The 25221-nt window shown below is 44.8% G+C and overlaps 1 protein-coding gene across 2 annotated transcripts in view; it reads right to left on the bottom strand.

Moving 5' to 3' along the window:
- LOC111154694 (DnaJ heat shock protein family (Hsp40) member C11) overlaps positions 1-25221 on the bottom strand; it is a 70105-nt gene that overhangs the window by 44116 nt on the left and 768 nt on the right. For both annotated transcript variants that reach the window (XM_022514535.1, XM_022514536.1), the window contains exons 2-3: positions 3507-3636; positions 1410-1483 (exon numbers count right to left, since the gene is read on the bottom strand). In XM_022514535.1, the coding sequence (XP_022370243.1) occupies positions 1410-1483; positions 3507-3636 (204 nt within the window). The remainder of the gene's footprint in view (positions 1-1409; positions 1484-3506; positions 3637-25221) is intronic.

The following is a 25221-nucleotide window of genomic DNA, read 5'->3' as shown; positions in this document are numbered from 1 at the left end:
AGTAAATACGACGGGATTCTATTTTCCTTTCAGGAATGGAAAAATGTGAAGCTATAGGACCTAACGCTTTGCTACAAGGAACTAAAGTGACGTGAAGTGCTGCTGCCTCCATCAAGCCACAGGTCAGAACCCAAACGCCTGCTGGAGCCAGGTGGGACACGTGGACGAAGGGTGGGCCAGTGGTCAGACGACAGGAGGTGGTAAGCCCTAGGACGGCGACAGCACGGCCCGCCCACGGGGCAGAGGCTCCTCACAGGACAATTCAGATATGCTGCTACCAGATTTTCCGATTTTTCCAAGAGAAGACAGACAACTGGATATTTATGTAAAACCTCCCATTTTTATAAACGTTAGCAACTACAATTTATTGCGTGGGCATCCAAAACCGGGCCACAGGCAGAAGATGGCCCATAAGCGGCCATAAATACGAAGCAGCAGTGGCAAGGGACTAGAACCCGTGTGGCTTCTCTTGCACTCCTTCTCCAAAGGCCTGGAGAAGGCTCCAATACTAGTTAGAAGAGAGGCCTCCGGCTCGAGATGACATACCGAGAGAACTTCAAGGGTAATTTATGCCCTTGCATATGCCTTGTAATTTATGCGATGAGAGAGAAGCCAGTGAAGGCCAGTTTAACGCTAACAGCCTCCCACCATTTCTCGGGCATCAGAACCAAGTCTCTTTAATGAAATTAAATTCTAACACCTACACGTTCTTACAGCAACTTAAAGAGTTTTCCCGCTAATTCTCACATTCGATTTCCCACTCGAGCCTCGGGCCTTCCTGCTGCAGAGGGTAGCGCGGACGTGCACGAGGCTTGGGCGGAGGTGGCGTGAAGGAGCACAGAACTGTGTGAGTTCTGCGACTCTTCACACAGCCTGGCTGCCGGGGGTGGGGGGCGGCTTATTTTGCGACGGGCCGTTTAGCCCGGCCGTTCTCAACTGTGCTGTGCTTCCGTTTCTTTCACACGCACGGCACGTGACCAGCAGGAACACGTCCCAGACGGGGCTGCCGGTAAGCTGGGGTGCAGAGAGGGCACAGAACCGTGCCGCCCGGGGGGTGGGGGCGGGGGGCCGCAGGAAATGCAGGTGAAGGCAGAACTGTGTTCTGCAGAAACGGTCTTCCATCAACCCCACAACCGGCCTGGGCCCTCCCTGGGGTTAGGAATTACTGGCAGCATCTACGCCCTTAGCTTTTCACCCGACAGGTCAGGACACTGAGGACAAGCTGGGTGACTGACATGCCCAGGTACACAGAGGTACGCAGAGGCACAGCCGAGCCTAGAACTCAGCCTCTGAGACCAAAAGACCAATGAGGATGGGACTCTGGCGCCTCTCGGTATTCTCCAACCCACGATCGCAGGGTGTGGAGCTGGAGGGCTCTTCCGGGACACAGGATGCGCAGTTTCTCTTACCTCCCATCCTTCCATTTCCAGTCCTCTCTTCCCATATATATCATAGATGGCTCTGGTCTGGGGGTCGCTGAGCACTGCAAATTCAGAACGACACATGCTAAGAGAGCACGGAATTCTCCCGTCGGAGCCGGAGACAACATCACCCGGTAAGCTCACCTCTTCCTCTTCCCTATCCAACCCCAACCTTCCATCCCGTGCGTCCTTCCTCCTAACCGCCTCTTAGATCTGATCTAGGATGTGCTGAAAGGTGGACACGAATGAGAAATACTGGATTTTTTGTGTCTCAGCTACTCTTAAATTGTGAGGTTCACCTTATAGGAGGCTGCTTCCGAGTGTCCCTAAAGAACAGTTGTTTCTAACAGAGCTCGGTTTCTGCTGTAGCCCGTAACGTACCCGGGCTGTTCATTCCAGTCTCTAAAGCCTGTTCAGACAGGCTCTGATTGTAGAAAAAGTTGATTTATTATTTGCTCTATTACAGAGTTTCACTAACTCCAAAGACAGGTTCTTTTCCCCGATCTTTCCTTTTTTATAAATCATTTAAGGACACAAACACCTGACACTATGGTGGCGGCCCACGTCACCTAACTCAGTACATCAAAGTCTTTCAGTGAGGGATGAAGCCACTGGAAGGATGTCCGAACTGAACACAAGTGTCAGGAAAGCTAATGGTCATTCCTCTTCTCCTCTGCCAGTTTCTGCTCAAGACCTTTGAATCTTCTCTCCCTTGAGACTTCCCATATATTTTTAGGCCTAATTAAAAAAACGATGTAAATGATTCTATCCATATTCAAATCTAATGGGGAAGAAAGAAATGCTGACCACTGGAAAACGTGGGAGGCAGACTTCTCGAGCTGCTCTGGAGTATTTCATAGGGAATTACTTATTCACGGCTTTGCTTTGGTCTCCCCGTTAGGGTGAACACTGGGGCCAGCTCTGCTGCTGCAGCACTTCCACCAATTCCGCGAGGGTTTTCTATTAACTCTTCCCTGAATCTCCAGAACCACACGAATGGGCTGATTTGTGAGGGTGATCTGGACAGCAGTCAAAGTATCGCAGCCGTTTAGCCTGCAGGATGCGACAGAAGGACCAGGCTCCTGGACAGGACCACCGTGGAAGCGGTCTCACTGGAGTTATGTGCGATGAAGACCCGCCACTGAGCTCAGACCCGCGCCACGTGCCACGGCCCGAGTGTTCCTCCTCAGTAAAATCTAATTTTACAGTAAAACCACTAAGTGAAATACAGCATATGCTCTTACGACTGCAACAAGAAGTCTTTATTCTCTAAAGAAACATGTTACTAATTTTTGGTCTAACCAAGGAGCAAATGACCAAATGGCTCTGGAATAAACAGCCTGTTTTACTTGGTGTGTGTCCTAGGAGTAAATTAATATTTTTTAATCTTTCTTTTTAAAACTGTGGCAAAATATGCATAACAGAGAATCCATTTTAGCCGCTTTGAAGTGTATGATATGGGGCACTGAGGGCAGTTGCGCCGCTGTGTGACCAACACCACCGCGACCAAGAGCTTCGCCACCATCTCCGACAGAAACCGGGGACCCATCAGCGACTTGAACGTTTTACACCCAATGACATTACAGAATTTTCTTTCTCTAGTACCTGAGATGTAAGCAGAAAACCCTGCGTTACTTGACTCTACTCCCTGCTGGCCTCCTTAAGATCGTTCTCCTCCTTCTATTAGAACCTTTCCTTCACTGAATGCTCCGGAGCCAATAAAATTGGGGCCAAAAAAAAAACGTTCTTGTACATCTTCTCATAACAAGAGAACAAAGGGGGCTTGTCGGCAGCAATCAGCCTTTTACTAGAGCTCCCTTTAGAAGAAAGCCATCGAGCGACTCATTGCAGCCCAGCCTGTCCGCTGCTCTGCCCGCACTCGCGCTTCCCACTCACTGGACACATATTGATTTCTGAAGCAAAATACTACTCTTTCAAAGGACCCTGTCAGTAAGAAAGCACTGACCTAACCCTCCTCTCTTATACACGTCTAAGGACTCTCTTTCTGTCCTCTACAAATCAAGTCTCTTAAAAATCGAGCAGCTGCTTCCAGGGCGTCCGCGTGGAGCCAAGCCCTCCGCTGACCTTCATAAGCCTGGTGAACAAGGTTAAACAGTCGTTCTGCTTGTGATTTGAGCTCGGGGTCTCGGTGCTTGTCGGGATGGTAAAGCATACACAGCCTCCGGTACGCGGCTTTCAGCTCTTCAGAAGAGGCCTACGGAAAGAAAAATCCAATTAGAGAACAATCAATGCTCCTTAAATATTATCATTATCAGAATCAGCCTTGAAATGGGAGCCTGTCAGCCACTTTCCAACGTGTCTGCTCTCCGCACCCGGGACATAATGAAGTTATGCTTTATTGCTTCAATAAAGCTTCTTTTTTCCCCAGTTAATAAAGTGATCAATTATGGACATCAATAGCAACTGTGTTTCGCTGGGAAATGCTGCGATCAGATGTGTCTCTAATACTGGTTCACTGTGCTCTGAGCTGAAACAAAAAACGTCAGAGACCCGCTTACTTTTTAACCTGAGTTATTTGAAATAAATCATAACAAGGTACTCCTAACAGAAAATTGGCTCAGACAGGGAAAAAGCTATACACCACTAGACAGCAATGCCATGTGTCTTACACAGTTTTCCAACAAAAGAAATGCAGTGAATATTTACTCTTAAAAAAATCAAAGACAAATAAAACTGCAAAGCCAACACACGCCCCCGGTTCAACTTCTAATTCCAAAAGGCAGCATAGAAAGCAGGCAAAAATCCTTTGCTACCCTACAGCAGAAATCAAAGCCCTCCTTCCCAAATCCAAAAGACGCCCCCCTGCCCCCGAGGCCCCAATCCTCACAAGTCCTCAGCTGGAGGGAGAACATGCACCACGAGAGGAGGAGACGACACGGAGTAAATAAAATGGACTCTGTGTTTCAGCCACACAGAAGGGAGGGACATGGGGAGTGAGGACAAAACCCACATTCTGCTTTGCCTGCCACACAGCCACCGAGAAGTTCGCGGGAACAAGCTCCCTCAGAGGCCCTACAACACTGAGCTACCTATGTGGCTGGCCCCTCACGCCTGTTTTTTAGGCAGTATTAGATCTGATTTTGTATCAGCCTCAGGGACCATTCTGGTCCATCAGAGGCGATGCTTAACAGGAAGCTCTATCCAGATGATCGGCCAAAGAAAGAACATTTTATTTTGGGAGGCAACTCCCTCACCATTTTGATCACAGAAGCCCATTTCTGGGTTGTCGACAACGTGCCAGAGGGGGCCAAAACACCAGGCATCTGGGCAGAGCCCTGGGACCAAGTCTCAGAGCCTGTATCGGCAGGGAGAACCACCACAGGGACTCATCAAGTGATCAAGGTGACAAGGAAACACGTTTGAGCATATTTTCCTATAATTTCTACAACTTTTCAGTATCTTCCAATTACAGGACTCATGAAGTTTTTTTTCCCCACTAAGGATAAAAGGAAAAATTTAATGTACTTTAGTAGTAATTTCTGGCACAAAATTTAAATACTTTATATGAGTATGTTATTCAGACGGTAGAAAATCGGCAACACTGAGCATGTTTACTGCAAGTTTTTTTTTTTTTTTAAAGACTTTTATTTATTTGAGAGAGTGAGCGAGTGGGGGGGAGCGGTGGGGCAGATAGAGAGGGACAAGCAGGCTTTCCGCTGAGCAGGGAGCCCGATTCGGGGCTTGATCCCAGGACTCTGGGATTATAACCTCAGCTGAAATCAGACGCTTCACCGACTGAGCCACCCAGGTTCCCCTACTAGAGGTTTCTTTCTTTTTTTAAAAAAGATTTTATTTATTTATTCACGAGAGACAAAGAGAGAGAGGCAGAGAGAGAAGCAGGCTCCCCGCTGAGCAGGGAGCCCGATTCAGGACTCAACCCCAGGTCCCCAGGATCATGACCTGAGCCGAAGGCAGACGCTTAACCATCTGAGCCACCCAGGAGCTCCCCCACTAGAGGTTTCAAACAAGAAATTCTGGAGGCCTCCAAAGGAAGACTGTGCACGTGACTGGTAAGATGTGTCAGTCACATGTGCCCAGTGGCCCCTCAGCGCCTTCTGGACAATGTCTTCACTTCTAGGCCCACTGCTTCTTCTGGGAAGGAGGTGGCTGGCTGGCTGACCTCTCTGGGCCTTTCCAGCTGACTTCACATGATCTGTTATCCAGAAAGAGCTATCTGTGAGCCCCTCAGCCTGTGCTTTAAACCAGACACAGACCTTCGCTGCTTATTTGGGCAGAGGCTCATCTACACGTGGTTTTAAATCAGCAGCTCCCTGAAGAGGGTCAAAGACCTTGTTAACTGAGTATCCCTTGTCCTCTTGGAATCAGGCCGACTTCCGCCCCATTCTAGCCCCCCTGCCTGCGTTCGTTCTCTTTGGCGCGGCCTCCGAGAACTACGCTGTCCAACAACTGGCAGTTGGCTGCCTTCCCTCTTTCTCTCCATCTGCTCACCTACAAGATTTCCTCTGTAGGAGGTGACACACCGACCTCCAAGTTTACTGGTGAAGAACACAGGCTTTTGGGGCAAATGAGCTTTCTGACTCCCAGCTTGCTCATCCGCAAAAGGGCGAAAGTCTCCAGGATGGGGAGACAACGGAATGAGAGCGTGGCCACACGGGGCTTTCGCAGAGTGCCTGACACAGAGCACAGCTTACAAAGCGTGGCTCTTGTAAAACCTTCTTTGTATTCTCACCTTGCAGCTGTGGACACTAGTACCTCTCTCCCCAAGGTCACTGTGAGGAGTAAAGGACGTAAGACCCGTACAGTGCTCAACAACGCTGGGCTCACAGTAGGGATCCGAACACTCCAGCTATCATAACCCAAAGAGTAGCTCAGTATCCCCCGGAAAGCAGAACAGATCAGAGAGAAGGTGTCACTCTGGCACGGGCTGGCAGGAGCGCTCAGTCGTGAAGGAGTCCCTATTTGTGAAAATCCACTGAGCTGCACACTTACGACACGCGCCCTCTTCTAGATAAACATTCTGTTTCAATAAAAAACACGAGACTCCATTGAAGACATGTGCGTCAGTCAACATTCCTGTGTCTGTAGGTCTTTTTTCTTTTTCTTACCCTTGATTTCTTTCCCTGCCAACACCAATCATGCAATGCGTTTCTTGCCACACCTGGCCAATATGCGCCCTGTACCAAACTCATTGTTTTAAGCAAATAATAGTTAACTGACTAAAAGAGATCTCCTCCAGGTAGGTTTACCCACATAATGACGTAAAGGGGGCTAGTTCCTTCCTAAACAGCAATTACAGGTTATTTTCTTTCTGCCAATTTCTTTCTTTTTTTTTTTTTTTAAGATTTTATTTATTTATTTGACAGAGATCACAAGCAGGCAGAGAAGCAGGCAGAGAGAGAGGAGGAAGCAGGTTCCCCGATGAGCGGAGAGCCCGATGCGGGGCTCGATCCCAGGACCCTGGGATCATGACCTGAGCCAAAAGCAGAGGCTTTAACCCACTGAGCCACCCAGGCGCCCCTCTTTCTGCCAATTTCAATCGTTCTTTCCAGCATCTCATAAGTTACAAGTGAATGATTAGACAGGCCCGCTGACTTCTAGCTTAGGCTGCTATTTCCTAGTTGTTAAAATTAAATGAGATGACAAAGGGGGAGGGGGGATATCTAATCTGAAAGACCTTCTGTAATCATATTAATAAATGACTTAATGTGCTATCGATTAAGTAATAGAAATGAGAAGTTTCATTTTTAATAAATATTACATTCAGGAGAAGGTTAGATTGGACCTTTCATCATAACTGAAGAGCTGAGGTCACTGGGTCGACATTTCATAAATGATAAACTCTTTATCATAAAAAACTGGTATTATTTCAAAATCTGTGATATCATTAAAAATGAAACCTACAGCTGCACACTCATTTCTAAAATCCTGTATAAAGAGGTGTGTTGTGCTTTTAAGTCTGAAAAGTTTTGCAGCGCCTGGGTGGCTCGGTTGTTGGGCTTCTCCCCTCAACTCAGGTCATGACCCCAGGATCCTGGGATGGAGCCTCACGTGGGGTCCCTGCTGAGCAGGGAGTCTGCTTCTCCCTCTCCAACTCTCCCTGCTTGAATTTCCTCTCTCACTATTTTCTGTCAAATAAATAAATGAAATCTTAAAAAAAAAAAAAGTCTGAGAACTTTCATCATCTCAATCATCTGTTTCTTTTTTTTTTTTTTTAAGATTTTATTTATTTATTTGACAGAGAGAGAGAGATCACAAGCAGGCAGAGACAGACAGGAAAGCAGGCTCCCCGCTGAGCAGAGAGATGGATGTGGGGCTTAATCCCAGGACCCTGAGATCATGACCTGAGCCAAAGGCAGAGGCTTAATCCACTGAGCCAATCAGGCGCCCCCACCTGGTTCTGTTTTTAATGTAAAGTCAATCTATTATAAATTCAACCTCACAGATCATAAAACTCACAGTGAAAAGGTCCTCTGTGACCTGACCATAGAGTTTAGTGGTCTGTTAAAATGGTTGGATTTCATGCTACAGGATACAAAAAAGAAACTTCTGCAATAAGGCACAAAAATAAAAGGCTTACATATTAGAAATGAAAAAGAACTCTGTATTTGCAGACATCACTTACATGGGAAATCATAAAGAACCTACAAAAAAGCTACTAAGTGATGTTAGCAAGGTCATGGGGTACAGGGTCACTACACAAACATCAATTTACTTCTACAATCTATAAACAAACTTAAAAAGACAATACTGTTTAGAGTACCGTCAACAAACACGGCCTGCTCAGGGATGGACGTAACGACTGTGTTCAGGACATGTCTGCACGTAACCCCAACACAGTACCGACCGGAATCACAGCCTGGCTTTAACTACTAATCAAAGACTTCTTGACAAAGCGAAAAAGCCCTGGACCTAATGGCTTCACTGGCCATTTCTACCAGAAATTTAAAGAATTAATCTCAATCCTTCTCCAAATTTTCCAAAACACTGAGGAGGAAGGAACACTTCCAAACTCATTCCAAAGCTAGAAAAAGATAGCAGAAGAAAACCTTACGAACGCTGATGCAAAAATTCTCAACAGAACAGTACTAAACAGAATTTAGCATACTAAAAGGATTATTATACACCGTGACTGAGTGGCATTTATTCCTGGAATGCAAGGATAGTTCAGCACAAATCAATATAATATACTACACCAAGAGAATGAAAAGAAAAAACCCCACACGGTCATCTCAATTGATGCAGAAAAAGCATCTGACAAAATTCAACACTTTATCGTGGTAAAAACATTCAACAAACTAGGAACAGAAGGACACTACCTCAGCATAATAAAAGCCATAAAGAGCTCTTACAACTGAAGACAGATCTACAGTGAACATCATATTCAATGGTGAAACACTGAAACATTTTCCTCTAAGATCAGGATCCACACAAGTATGTCTGCTTTTACTTCTATTCAACATAGTACTGGAGGTCCTAGCCAGAGCAACTAGATAAGAAAAAGAAATAAATAGCATCCAAATTGGAAAGTAATATAATCTCTGTTCCCAGACTATATAATCTTATATGAAGGAAACAAACAATTCCACCGACACAAAAAAAATTTCGAACAAATGAATTCAGCAAAGTTGCGGGATACAAAGTCAACACACACAAATTAGCTGTATTTCTATACAATAAAAATGAACTATCTTAAAAGAAAGAAAAACAGCTCCACGTACAAAAGCATAAAAAATAAAAAAAAAGCAAACCCTAGTAGTTAACCAAGGAGGTAGATTTTTTTTTTAAGATTTTATTTATTATTTATTTGACAGAGATCACAGGTAGGCAGAGAAGGAGGCAGAGAGAGAGAGAGGAGGAAGCAGGCTCCCCGCTGAGCAGAGAGCCCCGATGCAGGGCTCAATCCCAGGACCCTGGGATTATGACCCGAGCCAAAGGCAGAGGCCTCAACCCATTGAGCCACCCAGGAGCCCCAGTAGAAGATTTTTTATAATGAGAACTATGACACACCACTGAAAGAATTAAAGAAGACCTTAAAAAAAAAAAAAAAAAAAAGAAAGAGACATTCCACATCAATGTATGGGAAGACAGTATTATTAAAATGTCAATATTACCCAAAGCAACTAAAAGATTCAATACAGTCCCTATCAAAATCCCAATACCAGTTTTTGCAGAAATAGAAAAATCCCCCCTAAAATTTGCATGGAACCTCAAGGGACCCCAAGGAGCCAAACAATCTTTTTTTTTTTTTAAAGATTTTATTTATTTATTCGACAAAGAGAGATCACAAGTAGGCAGAGACAGAGAGAGAGGGAAGCAGACTCCCCGCTGAGCAGAGAGCCCGATGTGGGGCTCGATCCCAGGACCCTGAGATCATGACCCGAGCCGAAGGCAGCTGCTTAACCCACTGAGCCACCCAGGTGCCCTGAAGAGCCAAATAATCTTGAAAAAGAACAAAATTGGGGGATTTGTATTTCCTTATGTCAAAACTTACTACAGAGCTACAGTAATCAAAACAGTGTGGTACTGGAATAAAGACAGATGTATGGACCAATAGGATAGGACAGAGGGTCCAGAAATACACACTAACATATATGGTCAAATGATTTTTGACATGGTGCCAAGGCTACTCAATAGGGAAAGGACAGTTTTTTCAACAAATGGTACCGGGAAAACTGGATATTTGTTTGTAAAAGAATGAGTAGGACCCTTCTTCCATACCATATATAAAAGTTAATGCAATTGACTTTTGTGTTGACTTCATATCATGTAACTTCACTCAATTCACTTATTAGTTTATTCACTAAAAATGGATGAAAGACCTAAACATAAGAGCTAGAAGTGTAAAAGACTCTTAGCAGAAAACACAGGGCAAAAGTTTCATTACATTGGATTTGGCAATGATTTCTTGGTTATAACATCAAAGGCACAGGCAATAAAAGAAAAAAATAGACAAACTGAACTCTGCAAAACTAAGAACTTTTGTAAATCAAGGGATACTATCAAGAAAGTGAAAAACAATCTAAAGAATGGGAGAAAATATTTGCAAATCATATTACCTAATAAGGAAGTACTACCCGGAATACATAAAGAACCCCTAAAACTCAACAAAAACAACCAACCTAGTTAAAAAACTGACAAAGGACTTGAACAGACATTTCCCCAAAGAAGATATACTAATGCCCAATAAGCATGGGAAAGGATGCTGGGTATCACCAATCATCAGGGAAAGGCCAAGCAAAGCCACCATGAGACAGCCCTTCACACCCATTAGGACGCTACTACAGAACAAACATGCAGTACCAAGCGTTGGCAAGGATGTGAAGAAACCGGAGCCTGTGTACACGACTGGTGGAATGTAAGATGGTATGGCTTTCGTGGAAAAGAGTGTGGTAGTTCCTCAAAAAAATAAAAACAGATTTACCAGATGACTCAGCAATTCCACTTCTGGGCATTGAGCCAAAAGAACTGGAAGCAGGGTCTCCGAGAGGTATCTGTAAACCCACGGTCACAGCAGAATTATTCACAACAGCTAAGACACGGAAGCAGCCCAAGCGTCCATCCACAGATGAATGCTTATCAGCAGAATGTGGTACACACACACACACACAACGGAACGGTCAGTCTTCAAAAGACACGTGCTAGAACGTGGATGAACCCCGAAAATGACATACCAAGTGAAATAAGCCAGTCACAAAGTGATGAATCCTGTAGGATTCTAGATTCTAGGATGAGGAATCTAGTAGTAAAAAATCAGAGACAGAAAGTAGAATCATGCTTGCCTGGGAGCCGGGTGGGGGAGTAGACAGTTATTGTGTAATGGGTAGAATTTCAGTTTTGCAAGATGAAAAGATTTCAGGAGACAGATGGCGGGGACGGTTGCGCAACATCAGGTATGTGCTTAGCACCACGGAACTGTAAAAATCGGGTAAGATGGTAAATTTTATGTTATATGTATTTGACACTTTAAACAACTGAGGGGCACCTGGGTGGCTCAGCTGGGTAAGTGTCTGCCTTTGGCTCAGGTCATGATCCCAGGGTCTTGGGATCGAGCCCCAAGTCTGGGTCTCTGCTCAGCGGGGAGCCTGCTTCTCCCTCTCCTTCTGCCTGCTGCTCCCCCTGCTTGTGCTCTCTCTGTCAAATAAGTAAATAAAATCTTAAAAAATAATAGTAGTAATTGGGGAAAAAAACCCCTCAAAACAGAAAAAGAGAAAGGACTTAAATGTGAAAGCTGAAACCATAAAACTTCTAAAAACATTATTTTCGTAACCTTGAGTTAAAGATCTCCTAGATGGAATAAAAGAAAAATACTTGTAAAATATGTATGTAATAGACTTGTATCCAGAATATATGAAGAGCTCTTACTGAAGAAGACAATCCGATAAAATTACGAGTAAAAGATTTAAACAGAGACTTCAGCCGGAGGTGACACAGGAACGGTTGGTTAGTACATGAAAAGACATTCAGTATTGTTAGTCACTGTGGAAGTGCCAATTAAAAATAAAAGTAGATACCACATAACCACTAGAATGTCTAAAATGACAGACTGAGAATATTAAATGTAGGTGAGGATGTGAAGCAAAATAAACATCATTTTCAAAAATATGAACAAAAGCTTTGTCATTAGCAGAGAGATAAAAATGGCATCAATTCTAACGGTCAAAATAGGTTAACGGAATGAGTCAATGGCTATGTTTTTCCTAGTTGAATTACCTTAAAAAACCTTTACTTTGGGGCGCCTGGGTGGATCAGTCAGTTAAGTGGCTGCCTTCGGCTCAGGTCACGATCTCAGGGTCCTGGGATTGAGCCCTGCATTGGGCTCTTTGCTCAGCGGGGGGCCTGCTTCTCTCTCTCCCCCTGCCTCTGCCTGCTGCTCTGTCTACTTGTGCTCTCCATCCCTCTAATAAATAAATAAAATCTTGAAAAAAAAAAAAAAAAAATCCAAACCCTGCTATTTTTATTAGAAAAGTATACATATTCTTCATGGATAAAATAGAAAATAGAGATAACATGTTTTGAAATAAAAATTTGTTTTTTTAATAGAATTTTATAATCCCCCCTTTTTTCAGTTAAAAGTCTTTGTGAGGTTTTGTTTTTGCCGCTTTTATTGGTCATCAAGTATTTTCCACATCATTTTAAATGGCTGCATAGCATTTCAAATATGGCATTATCAGTTTATATAAGGATTCCCTATGAACAATTTTCATGTGTTTTCAAAAGGCTGGAGTGGACATTCCTACAGCTAAAACTTTATGTGCATCCATGATTATCTTCTTGCAAAGAAGTTTCTAGAACTGTTGGGTTAAAAGGTATAAGATTTCTGTTTTAATCTGCTGAACTACTCTCTATTGTCTAAGATTTAATTATTTTAAATTTAAAAATTTAATTTTATCAAAGGGATACATAAAACAGTTTATAAATGGAACTATTAGACTTACAACCAAAACAGCATTCATCCGCACTCCTCAGGTGATAAGTACTTTAAAATCTCTCAGCATTTTCCTCATTTATATTTCAAAATCATATGCTTATACTTATATCCTTAATTTCATTTTATTTTTTAAAAGATTTTATTTATTTATTTGACAGAGATCACAAGTAGGCAGAGAGGCAGGCAGAGAGAGAGAGAGGGGAAAGCAGGCTCCTTGCTGAGCAGAGAGCCCGATGTGGGGCTCGATCCCAGGATTCTGGGATCGTGATCTGAGCTGAAGGCAGAGGCTTTAACCCACTGAGCCACCCGGGCGCCCCTTTTTCTCTTTTTAAAAGTAAGCTTTACACCCATTGTGAGGCTCAAACTCAGGATCCTGAAAGAGACATGCTCTACTGACTAAGCCAGTCAGGGGCCCCTCAAAATGTTCTTTTCTTGTATTCTGCCTTTACCCTTGATAAATAGTTGGCTGAGGATAGAATCCGAGCTTGGAAATATTTTCTCCTCAGAATTTTTACTGTATTGTTTGTTTCACTGTCTCTTAGCTTATATCTCTGAGCTGAGAAAGGTTAATGTCATTCCAATTTCCAATTCTTTGTGACTTGTTTGGAAACTTTTAGCATGTTCTCTTTAACCAATAATTTCCTCAGCATGGGTCTTTTCTCCAACCCACCGTGCTCGTTACTTAATTGGCCCTTTCCATCTACAGTCTCATATCTTTTAGTTCTGAGAATTCTTCTCATATTGTTTAATATAATGTCTTCTTCTTCATTTTACTTTAATATGTAAGAGTTGGTCTTCTAATTTTAAAATTGCACTTTGATGATTTCCTCATCGTTATCTTCCAGCCCCTCTACAGAATTTTTATTTCTATCTTATTTTTAATTTCCAAGATCTCCTTCTTTTGTTTCTATTTCTTTTTTAAAAAGATTTATTTATTTAGAGAGAGAAAAAAGTGTAAGCAAGCGGGAGGAGGGGCAGAGGGAGGGAGAATCGTGAAGCAGACTCCCAGCTGGGCACAGAGCCTGAGACAGGGCTCAATCCCAGGACCCTGAGATCATGACCTGAGCCCAAATCAAATCAGATGCCTAACCCACTGAGCCACCGAGGCGACCGAAAACAAGGTGATAATTTTAAAAAAGAGACATATACAGGGGTGCCTGGGTGGCTCAGTCGGTTAAGCGGCAGACCCTTGATGTCCTCAGCTCAGGTCATGATCTCAGGGTCATGAGATCAAGCCCTTCCTGAGACTCAGCCCTCAGCTGGGAGCCCCTCCCCCCACTTGTGCTCACTCTCTGTCTAAATAAATACACACATACATAAATAAAATCTTTCAAAAAAAAGTATCACTTTGTTCTTATTCCTTTCATGTAATATTTTATTTCTTGGAAGACGATCTAGCTTTCAAATTCCCTGCACTGTCTGCTTCCTTCATCTCTCTTTGCTGTTGCATGATCTTAGAAACTCACATTGTGGTATTCCTTCAAATATTTACGTTCTCTGGTACCAATTCATACCCAAGAGTAAGACACTAAGGAGCTATCTGGAAGCTCTATGTGAACAGGCCTTGTTGTCTGATGAGCTCCTTTATGAAATGCCTACGGGAGCACCCGGAAGTGTCATTTGGTGGTATTTTCTCTTTGATAAGTCAGTTTCTTTACGGAAGGACACAGAGAACAAGGAAAAGCTCTAAGTCTCCATGCAGGATGTCATCGCTCATGTGTTCCCTGCTTTTGCAAGGCTGCCACTCGCCGTCTCCTGTGCCGACAGCCTTCCTGGTTCAATTTCTGCAGGGAATGATTGTCCCGTCTCCTGGCTGGGCGGGTCAGCACACTCACCTCCTCAGCACTGAGTGCTACCATGAGAAAGAAAACAAACTTTGTCAACATGGTAGACAAAACCCGGCACACTATTTTAAACTGCATTTGTTGGGCGCCTGGGTGGCTCAGAATGTTAAGTGTTTATCTTTGCCTCAGGTCCTGATCCCAGGGCTCTGGGATTGAGCATGTCAAGCTCTCTGCTCAGCGGGGAGCCTGCTTCTCCCTCTCCCTCTGCCTGCTTATGATCTCTCTCTGTCAGATAAATGGATAAAATCGTAAAAAAAAAAAAAGGTGATTTGTTTACTATTGAGGATGAACATTTCTCCATGTATTTATTTGCATTTTGGACAACTTTTTAAGAAATAACCCATTTTTTCCTTTGTATTGTTTTAAATGCTTCCGTCTGAGCAGAATACATATTAGTTCCATTCGTATCGTTGCCGAGAACTAGTCACAGGGCCTCACTCCACACTGGGGGCTGGCAAGTGCAGTCCCACCATGGGCCGGACCAGCAAAGAATCAATGTTCTTAGAAGACCCGACAGAGCCGGCAAGCGGCAACTTACACCTCACGCTTACATCCATCTGAGAAACAGGAAAGTCACTAGGTCTGTGGCTGCTGAAGCCCATACTTTCCAGCTCAAACTTCCAGCTGTGTCTACACTGCTGTATTTCAGCAAAGCTCCAAAACTACGTTCTATTGGATTTTGGGAAGTTTGCCTAATTACCACAATTGAAGATTCATTACTGTCCATATGTTCCGTGACAATCTGATTGAAATAAACTGCATCAGCTAATAAAACCTGTAATTTTTTCCGATACTTGGTGCTCATACAATTTAAAAGAAAAAGCAGATTTCAGAGCTAATTAACCCCAAGCCAGCATGGGTGCTTTGTGCTGAGTGAGAGCTGTTTCATGGAGAGGAGGGGTTGCAGACTACTTGGTGTCACCGAGGAGACCAAGGCATGTACTCATCAGGCACTAACTGGACTTGGAAAAATTTCCCACTTCATTTTGAAAAGGTTCCCACCACACAGCCCGAAGCTTCACACAATAAAACCACTCTCACCCGCAGCCTTGGTATCTTCTGGTGCCATTTTCCCTGCTCAACACGGCCTGCTACAATTTTCATTTTCATGCTGAACACAGATGGAGGGTCCGGAAAGAAGCTGGGGCTGATCTGCGAACGGCAGGACTCCGACAACGTACGTGGACTCACAGGCAACCTCGAGCACGGTGTGGACCGTGCTAATCGTCCTGCCCGACCCATCGTTGTAAGGAGCACCTCCAGGGGAACACGACTTCTAGTGAGACTAACCTATGTAGTCTGTCCTGAACATTCAGCTCTGACAAAAGAAAAAACTCCAAGAACAATCTAATCCATGTGAAATGTACTTTTATTAATATTACTGCTGCTCGTACAAAAGGCGATAAACAAGTAACCTTCTCCCACCGCAACAAAGGAACAGAAGAGGAACAAAAGCCTGCCAGACGAAAAGGGATGAGCCCAGCAGGGGCTGCTCTCTTCAGCACAGTCCTCAGTCCCGTGTACTCTGGCTTACTCCGGGAGCAGGCATAAAGGTGAGCATTCGAATCTGCTCTCTTCCTCTTGTATCTGGCTTTGAACAATTCTGACAAGTGGCCATTCAGATCTGCCAAATGACAACTGATAAACTCCCTACCAATAAATTCCTCTAGAACGATCTGTTGCCAAAACTGCAATGTGATCTTCAACACAGGCATTCCACAAAGCAAAAAGCACCCGGACATGGCGGGTACGACACCAGCAAATACTGAACTCTTCCAGTCAGTGCACTGACCGAGCGCCTGACCTGTTCTGAGTGCCGCAGGAGGTACAACAGAAATGTAGTATTAAGATTACAAACTAGGTGTGCATATGTGTTTCCCCTAAAACAAAACAAAACAAAACAAAAAAACACCACGTGGATTTAACTAAACAGTAAGAACACAAAAATGCTAATATGAATGGTGGAGAAGTAAGTTCAGGGGAGTCAGGATTGAAAGAAAACCGCATGAAGGTGGCGGGATCTAAATGGGAACGAGAAAGGCGGGTTTTGATACGTTCTGGTGTCCAAGACGGGCTGGGGCATTTCAGGGGAAAAGAACGTCCTAAGGAACAGGCCGACACTAGAGCAAACGCCAGCCGGAATTGAACTTGGGCATCCGTCCACCTGCCCATTCATTCAGTAAACACTGGCCCTGCCCTAAGAGGTACAACGGTGAATCAGACAGCCACGGTCCCTGGCCACAGGACGCTTACTCTGAAGTGGAGGAAAGCAGAGCATCACCACAAGGAACGCAGAAAATATATAAAACAACTGATTTATAAGGGACTTTCAAATGGGCCCAGTTATTTGACCCCTACCCCAATAAACAGCGGGAAGCCACAGAAGGCTTCTGGGTAGGGAAATAATGTTATCAGTACTGTTCGTTAATATTAATTTGGTACAGCTTGACTATAACCGACAAACACCAAAACCAGAGAGACCTAGAGAAAACTACGGCAGAAATGTAGGGTTGAGGTCAGGAGGGCTCCTTAGCTGCCCAGAAGTCAAAGCGGAAACCGAGGATCAGGGCTGGCTGGGGTCCGGAGGAGCCTTCACGAGCTGGGCAGGGCTGCGGGACAATTGAAAGGGGCTCAGTACAATATAGAGAAAACAAACCAAAGAGCACACCTGGGGTTCGGCTCAGAGGCGTGGGTTGGGGAGAAACTGGAAGCATCAGGTTTTGGGGAAAAGGTAAATTTGAACACCTAAGTACAAGGCCCAGAGGCAGGGGGAGATGCAGAAGCAAGGGATTGTAAAACCAGCCAAACTCAAGAGGCCCAAACCTGGAGGAATTGTGAGGAGCGAGAAGGAGCACCTGACAGGGTAAGGAAGGATACAAAGAGATCATTCCAGAAGGCTGGTATTTTCCCATTTGAGGCTTAACACTCACAGAACACCTGGACACTGGCACTGGAGCCTCCATTTTATAGGTCAAAGCAGTGAGGATCAAAAGATAAAAGTCTGGTCTGAGAGGGAGAAGGAACTCCCTCTGGCCCCCTGACCCAAAAGCTGGCCGGAGATTAAGTGTCCGTGTGGCCCAGGACACCAACAAAAATGTACCGGTGTTTACCTTACCTAATAACATGCCCATTACTCTGCGGAGCACTCACGTGTGTTCTTGCTTAATCTTCCCCAAAGCCCTAGGACAGTGAAATTATTGTCTGGATTTTATGGATGAAGAGACAGGCTCAGAGAGGCTAAGTGGCTTGCCCCGGACCAGGCTGCTAGGAAGTCAGACTCAAACCTGACTGCAAGGGCTTTGCTCCTTAAGACGCCGACCCCTTTTGAAGCTCCACTGCCTTTCCAAAGAATCACCCACGAGGGTGTACAGGGGCTCCCCATGGAAGGTGCTGGGCTTAGTGGTTTCGGTGTACTTCTCAAAAACCCCTGAGCGCCGTCACAGCTTTCTGGAGTACAGGGGTCAAGTGGACACACTCTGTGTCATGTGATTTTGAAAAGTCAACCTCCCACCACCATTTTATTATTTAAAAAATAAATATTTATTTGGGAGTGAGAGACAGAGAGCACGAGTGGTGGGGGGGGGAGCGGCAGGCTAGAGGGACAACAGACTCCCCACCGAGCGCTAAGCCCAACATGAGGCTCGATCCCAGGGTCCTGTGATCACGTCTTGGGCCGAAGGCAGGCGCTTAACCGTCTGTGCCACCCAGCTCCCCCCTACAGACATTTCAGACTCTGCTTTGAGAAGGCGAACTTAAGAGAGAACAATTAAACCATGAGTAAGTCAGAAAAGCTAAACATGAGGTTGATCAAGCAACTGCAGGTTCTACACGTAGAGGTGACCCAAGTCCGCTGTCTTACATGGAAGGAAAAAACTTACAAAGTTGACAGAACTCTTTACCCCCAAGATGGCAAAATAAATTAAGAAAAAGATTAGGTAATCAGTAATGACAGAATTCTACATACCAACAAAGAAAAAGGCAGGCCCGGGTCACCTTCAACGTTTAGGGGGTGGGGGGAATCCTGTCCTCCATGTCCACTTCTGCTGATGACAGAATGTGAGAACAAAGGAGCCAGAGGAGCAGGAAGTCTGATTCCTGACCAGAGGTCATTCCAAGGGCTGAGGAGAGATTGTCTGATCATTGTACAATTTGGTTTTCATTTCTCTTCCTTGTCATGTTCATATGTGTATTTGGTGCCCTTGAGACACAACAGTAAATAAAAAGTCCAGCATCTTAGGAAAATGAGCTCCAGTTCCTTTCTGGGTCAGAAGTGGTGGTCACAGAAAGAGCTTGGCTTTTTTTCCCCAAAAAGCCTGACCTTATACTTTCTCTTGTCCATGTCCATCTGTTATACCCTGCCCACTCATGCAGACTTCTAGTGGTTGATGTCTGCTGGCATTTTACTACTGAAGAATGTTCTGGCTCCTGCAAACTAGGGAGGGAACACTGTGCACTCGTTGCATGCAGAAGTCGTTCCAACAGTCCAAGAGCCAAACAGGACCCAGCTACCGGGACATGAACTTGGAGGAGGCTCCAAGCTCCTTCAAGGGAACAGGGGCTTTGTAAAGTGTGGGCCACAACGGTAGTAATAAAGCAGCAGTGTTCCCAATGGTCTTTTCCCCTCCTGGTGCCCCCTTTTAAACTTTTATGCTATTTTATTTATTCATCCCTGTTAGTTGTCTTAAATCCTTTCTTGAACAAGGTAGGATATAAATAAAATCAAAATGAAAGTTTAATAAAAGTAAGCACTAGAATTCCACAGCCAAGCAAAACACATTGCTTGTGTGTCCCGTATTTTCCTTATCTATTGTTTACTTCTAAACTCACAGAAAATATAAAAGCTTTCAATTGAATTCTCTTTAACCAAAAAAGAAAAAAAAAATGCAGAACTAGAGCATTAAAATTTCAAGAAGCAATTGTTTAAAATGCCCAAAGCAGAAAAGTAATAACTAGCTTATGGTTCATTAAAGAAAACAGATTTTAAAATTTAACCTCGGGGTATCTGGGTGGCTCAGTGGGTTAAAGCCTCTGCCTTTGGCATGGTCATGATCCCAGGGTCCTGGGATCGAGCCCTGCATTGGGCTCTCTGCTCAGCAGGGAGCCTGCTTCCCCCCCCTTCTCTCTGCCTGCCTCTCTGCCTACTTGTGATCTCTGTCAAATAAATAAATAAAGTCTTTTAAAAAATTTTAATAAAAAAAAGTAAAATTTAACCTCATGGTGTTTGCTAATCATATTACAGGATGACATTTGGAACTAACTGGGTATCCTAAGAACTCTGTCCCCACCCAGAAGGAAGACCACCAGAAGCCTCTCCGGACCCTGCTGGGTACCCTCCTGACCCCAGTGCTGTCTTGTCTCTCTGCTCTGATCAGGGAGGTCCTCTCCTCTCTGCCTGGCCCCTTAGGAGCTGACAGCTCACAAGAGTTACGTCTTTGGGTCCCACTCTGCCTTTACCCCAGACACTCACTGTCTTTAGGGACTATCCCTTCCCCCCTACCCTGAGAACTCAGCTAGGCCTTCTGGGAGCTCCTCCCCCGAGCCCTCCTTGTGGAAAACTCCTGACTTTGCAGGAAGCAGAGTTCAGAGAGATAACTGCCTTTTGAAGATAAGAAACTCAGTATTTTGAACAGAAAGAGAAAAGAAACCTTTAGGAATTCATAACCTGATGCTTAGCATAGATTTTGGCTCTATTTTTTTTTAAAAGATTTTATTTATTTATTTGACAGACAGAGATCACAAGTAGGCAGAGAGGCAGGCAGAGAGAGAGGTGGAAGCAGGCTCTCCACTGAGCAGAGAGCCCGATGCTCCTAGGACCCTGGGATCATGACCTGAGCCTAAAGCAGAGGCTTTAACCCACTGAGCCACCCAGGCGCCCCTGGCTCTATGTTTGTTTGTTTATTTATTTATTTATTTATTTGTCAGGGACAGAGGGAGAGAGAGCGAGCGAGCGAGCACAGGCAGACAGAGAGGCAGGCAGAGGCAGAGGGAGAAGCAGGCTCCCTGCCAAGCAAGGAGCCCGATGTGGGACTCGATCCCAGGACCCTGGGATCATGACCTGAGCCGAAGGCAGCCGCTTAACCAACTGAGCCGCCCAGGCGTCCCATGTTTTTTTTAAATTAATATTTAACGGTCGGATAGCAAATTTAGCCAGGATCAGGTTTAAACGAAGTTTTCTATGTACATGTATGTCTTTTAAAATAAGCAAAACCTCATGCTTTGTCAGAATTCAAGAAATAACAATAAACATTAAACAAACATCTACTTGTGCAAGGCTGTGTGCACAGACTCCTGTCACAAGGCAACACTCCAGCACACAGCGTTCTGGCTCACAGTAAGTTAGCGCCTAATCCATGACTGTCTGTTCCCTCCATTTCAATGTCAAAAAAAAACGGGAAGCAGAAAGCGTAGACAACTGGCCCAGAGGCATGAACCCGAGCCTCCCCACCCCCAAAGTAAAAACTGCGACCCAGGACATTCTGGCAAAGCTGCACAGTGTGGCCTCCCACTCTCTCAGTAACTCGTAAGGACTGCAGCGCGGAAATGGAGACCTGCAGAGGTTCAATGACCTGTCGCCCGGGGGCAGCATGGCCTGCGACTCCTGCTCTTACTGACCTTGCTCCTGCTCCTACTGACCTTGCTCCTCAGCCTCTTCGCTTAGGGGACACCTTAGGAAGTGGATCACCTGCCTAAGTTCAGTTTTTGGATAACCAAGGCTTAGCACTACCTGCTGAATGCACACATTTTAAGCAGACTCACTGTTATAAATACTGAACTCTGAGCAAAATGTAGTTGATGGGAAACTCACCGAAGCAATGACCTTCTCAGACCCATCTTGGTATCTTTCCTAAAGACTAAGTTACCCGCCCATCACAAGGATAGGTCAGCAACGGATGAAGAGACCCACAGCACCTCCCACGCTACTTTAGGAACCCGGGTGTGCACCTGGCTTCGCTGACACGCCCACGCTCCAACTTCTACAGATATCCAAGCCATCCTGGTTGCTGGGCTGCCTGATGTCCCCCTAGGTCGATCCGGACAGTGGCTAGCAGACCTTCCTCCACTGCTCTAGCCCATTCCATCTGCAGTGTGAACTTGAACGTTTAGTCCCACTCTGTGACTGTAATCTCCAGCCAGAGAAATCCAGACAACCAAAAACTGCAAAATTGTGCACCAACACACCCTAAACCACGGAAGGAATGAAAATACAGGGACTCTGGGGAAACTTTCTGGTGGCTGACAATTTTGCAATTCTAGTTTCAATGAAGGCTGGTATGGAAGGATGGAAAAACCCAGAATACTCACCTCCCCATATGGACTGCAAGAAAAAACCTTTTCACATTAAGTTTATCTTTTACCTAACCGTGTTTTTATTTTATTTTTTAAAAGATCTTATTTATTTATTTAGAGAGAGAATGAGAGAGAGAGAGAGAGAGAGCCTGAGAGGAGTGAAGGTCAGACAGAGAAGCAGACTCCCTGCTGAGCAGGGAGCCTGATGTGGGACTCGATCCTGGGACTCCACGATTATGACCTGAGCTGAACGCAGTCACTTAACCAAATGAGCCACCCAGGGCCCTTCACTGTTCTTTTTAAAAGTGTTTAAAACCTGAAGAGACCGGCCCCTTTGAAGCTAACCTGATTGGGACCAAAGATCTTAAAATGGGTTATAAACACTGCTCAGTGTCCTGAGGAAAACGAAGAGTTTCTTTTAATGGTAATACAACATTGATAAAGTAGGAATTTGAGTAGATTAGGAATAAATTCCGTTTAGAAGGTGTCAATTAAAATGTCTATAAAATGTATAAAGATCAAGAAAAATTCACGGATTGATTGGTCAGGAATTCTTTATCCAAATAAATTTTGGAAAATCATCTCAGAAATCTCAGATCAGTTAGATTTTAGGCCCCTGATGACGCATTTGACTACACTAAACCAGAGATGTCAATCTGCTTCTAATGTGCCCGGTTAATGAAAAATTACTCCCTCCGCTCAGTGCGACAATAGCTCTACTCTGTAAACAGGAAATCCAGAACAGTGGAGAAAGGGAATCATTAAAGATCACATAAGTCTCATTTAGAGAGAGGCATCTAGGCCTAACTGCCTGCTTCACTTGCTGAAATACAGTATGAGGGGATATTTTGAGGTTTAAAACCTAGGAAAAAAGATTTGCAAGCTGATTTTTGACATTTCTGTATTACTCCAACGGTAACCGTAAAGTAGGCTTGTAATTTTAAAAATTTTAAATAGAACTTCCAGTTTTCCATCAGGTTCCTTCATTTGAGATTTCTAGGGAAAAGTATCTCAACTTTCTTTTCTTTCTTTTTTTTTTTAAGATTTTATTTATTTGAGAGAGAGAGAGACATCTCAAGTAGGCAGAGAGGCAGCCAGAGAGAGGGGGAAGTATGCTCCCCCCTGAGCAGAGAGCCCGATGTGGGGCTCGATCCCAGGACCTGAGATCATGACCTGAGCCGGAGGCAGAGGCCCAACCCACTGAGCCCTCCAGGTACCCCAGTCTCTGAACTCTCTGAACACAGAGCTGAAGGTACTCTAAAATACTGGCGGGAAGGGGATCCTGCCTCCCACAGGTAAACAAACGGCATCAAGCTATAGAAGGAATAGAACTGACAGGAAATATATCAACAGGTGTAAGAGTTAACATTACTTCTACTCCTCCTCTAACCCTCCAACTAAATCATGCTATTTCAACTTCAGGTTGATTTCTGACCCTCCCGCCCCCCAAAATCCTAGTAAATATCAAGTCCAGAGATCACCTTGAGAGCTTCTCTTCCAGTAGAATTTTGAGAGAGAAAATCTGCACACCCTGACATTTCACACGGAGTTTGTTGGCAAAGGGAACGCAAAGTGACTTCAGCGAGAGAACGTGTTTCATGGGGATTTCACCCATAGCCATAAATAGGAGAAGTGCCATAACTCATTGGGAAAAGTGATCTTTTTTAAAAGAAATATTTATTTGGCTCCCGCTCATCAGTCCAATAACAGTAAGTCTTAAGGTTCCAGCAGTTTCAAGGTACATCTTTGACTACCGTTTACCGAGGACTCTGGCCAAACCTATTATTCTAGATCTTTTTGACCATATACATCTGCCTAAGACTCAGTAAGCCTGGTAAATGGGCAAACTGCCACTCAACTACTGATAACCCAGACTATAAATGAGTGGTAAGAAAGGCTGGTTTCGGGGCGCCTGCGTGGTGATCCCAGGGACCTACGATCCAGCCCAGGTGGCTGGATCTGCTCCTCCACTTGTGCTCTCTCTCAAATAAATAAAATCTTTAAGATATTTATTTACTTATTTATTCATTTAAGAGAAAGAGAGGGAGAGAGCATGAGCAGGACCCTGGGATCATGACCTGAGCTGAAGGCAGACGCTTGACCGATTGAGCCACGCAGGTGCCCCATAAATAAAATCTTTAAAAAATCTTTTTAGGGGCACCTGGGTGGCTCAGTGTAACCCACTGAGCCCTGAGACCTCTGCCTTCGGCTCGGGTCATGGTCCCAGGGTCCTGATATCCAGCCCTGCATTGGGCTCTCTGCTCAGTGGGGAGCCTGCTTCCTCCTTTCTCTCTGCCTGCCTTTCTGCCTACTTGTGATCTCTGTCTGTCAAATAAATAAATAAAATCTTAAAAAAAAAATCTTAAAAAAAAAAAAAAAAGGCTGGTTTTAGAAAAGCTAGTTTCATTTACTGCTTTGCTTCTCAGAACTGGAGAAAAGTTAGTAACTAGTCAAACAGCTTCATTCAAAGGGAAAGGAACCGGAGGCCAAAGAAATGGTTTACCCAAAGCCTTAATGTTTATTAGTTACAAGGACCTCCAGCTGGACGTTTTCCTAATACGAGGGGGCTAATGCATCTGAGGGATTTTTACACGGGTGCCCAAGGACACAGACCAGAACTCGCAGCTCCGTGGGCTGCCTGGCAATGACACTGAGTGTAGAAGTCAAGAGCTGAGGCTCCACTCAGACTTCTGAGGGTGGAATTCAGGTTCCTGCACTTTCTGTTGGTGTTGCTCTGGGCAAGCGACTTCACCTCTCTCCACCTCGGTTTTCTCAGGTATAAATCACGGATTATCACAATGCTTACCTTAGGGGCTGGGGTGAGAATTAAACAAGGTAATGTAACAGGAAGTGCTCGCTCAGCCTGGTGGCCCTGCCCAAAGCAGCACTAAAAAATGTTAGCTCTCACGGACATCGTGCACACCAACACTTACGGCCAGCACATACTTGGCCAGCTTTGCCTAAAATAGTCAAACTTGGCTAATTGTGGCCACTGGGAAAACTGAGAGATGGCATGAAAGGTTCTCTAGCAGGGCTGAGAAGACTGAACCCAGCAGCTTGCAGATAAACGATCCACCTTAGGACCTGACCTTGGAAGCCTTCCTGCCCTTCACGCTGGTATCAGCTGGCCTAGCCAACGAAACGGACTGGGCCCTACTGCATGCCATACACAGCGTGAGACTTTATCTTTCACTGAGTGAGGAGACAGGGTGCAAACCCTCGAGTGTGGAGAGGGGCGCGTATGCTGAGGCCGTGCTTG

This window comes from Enhydra lutris, unplaced genomic scaffold (genome assembly GCF_002288905.1).
Source record: "Enhydra lutris kenyoni isolate GAN:26980312 unplaced genomic scaffold, ASM228890v2 scaffoldscaffold38, whole genome shotgun sequence".
Lineage (NCBI taxonomy): Eukaryota > Metazoa > Chordata > Mammalia > Carnivora > Mustelidae > Enhydra > Enhydra lutris.
This window is presented reverse-complemented; position numbering and strand designations above follow the sequence as displayed.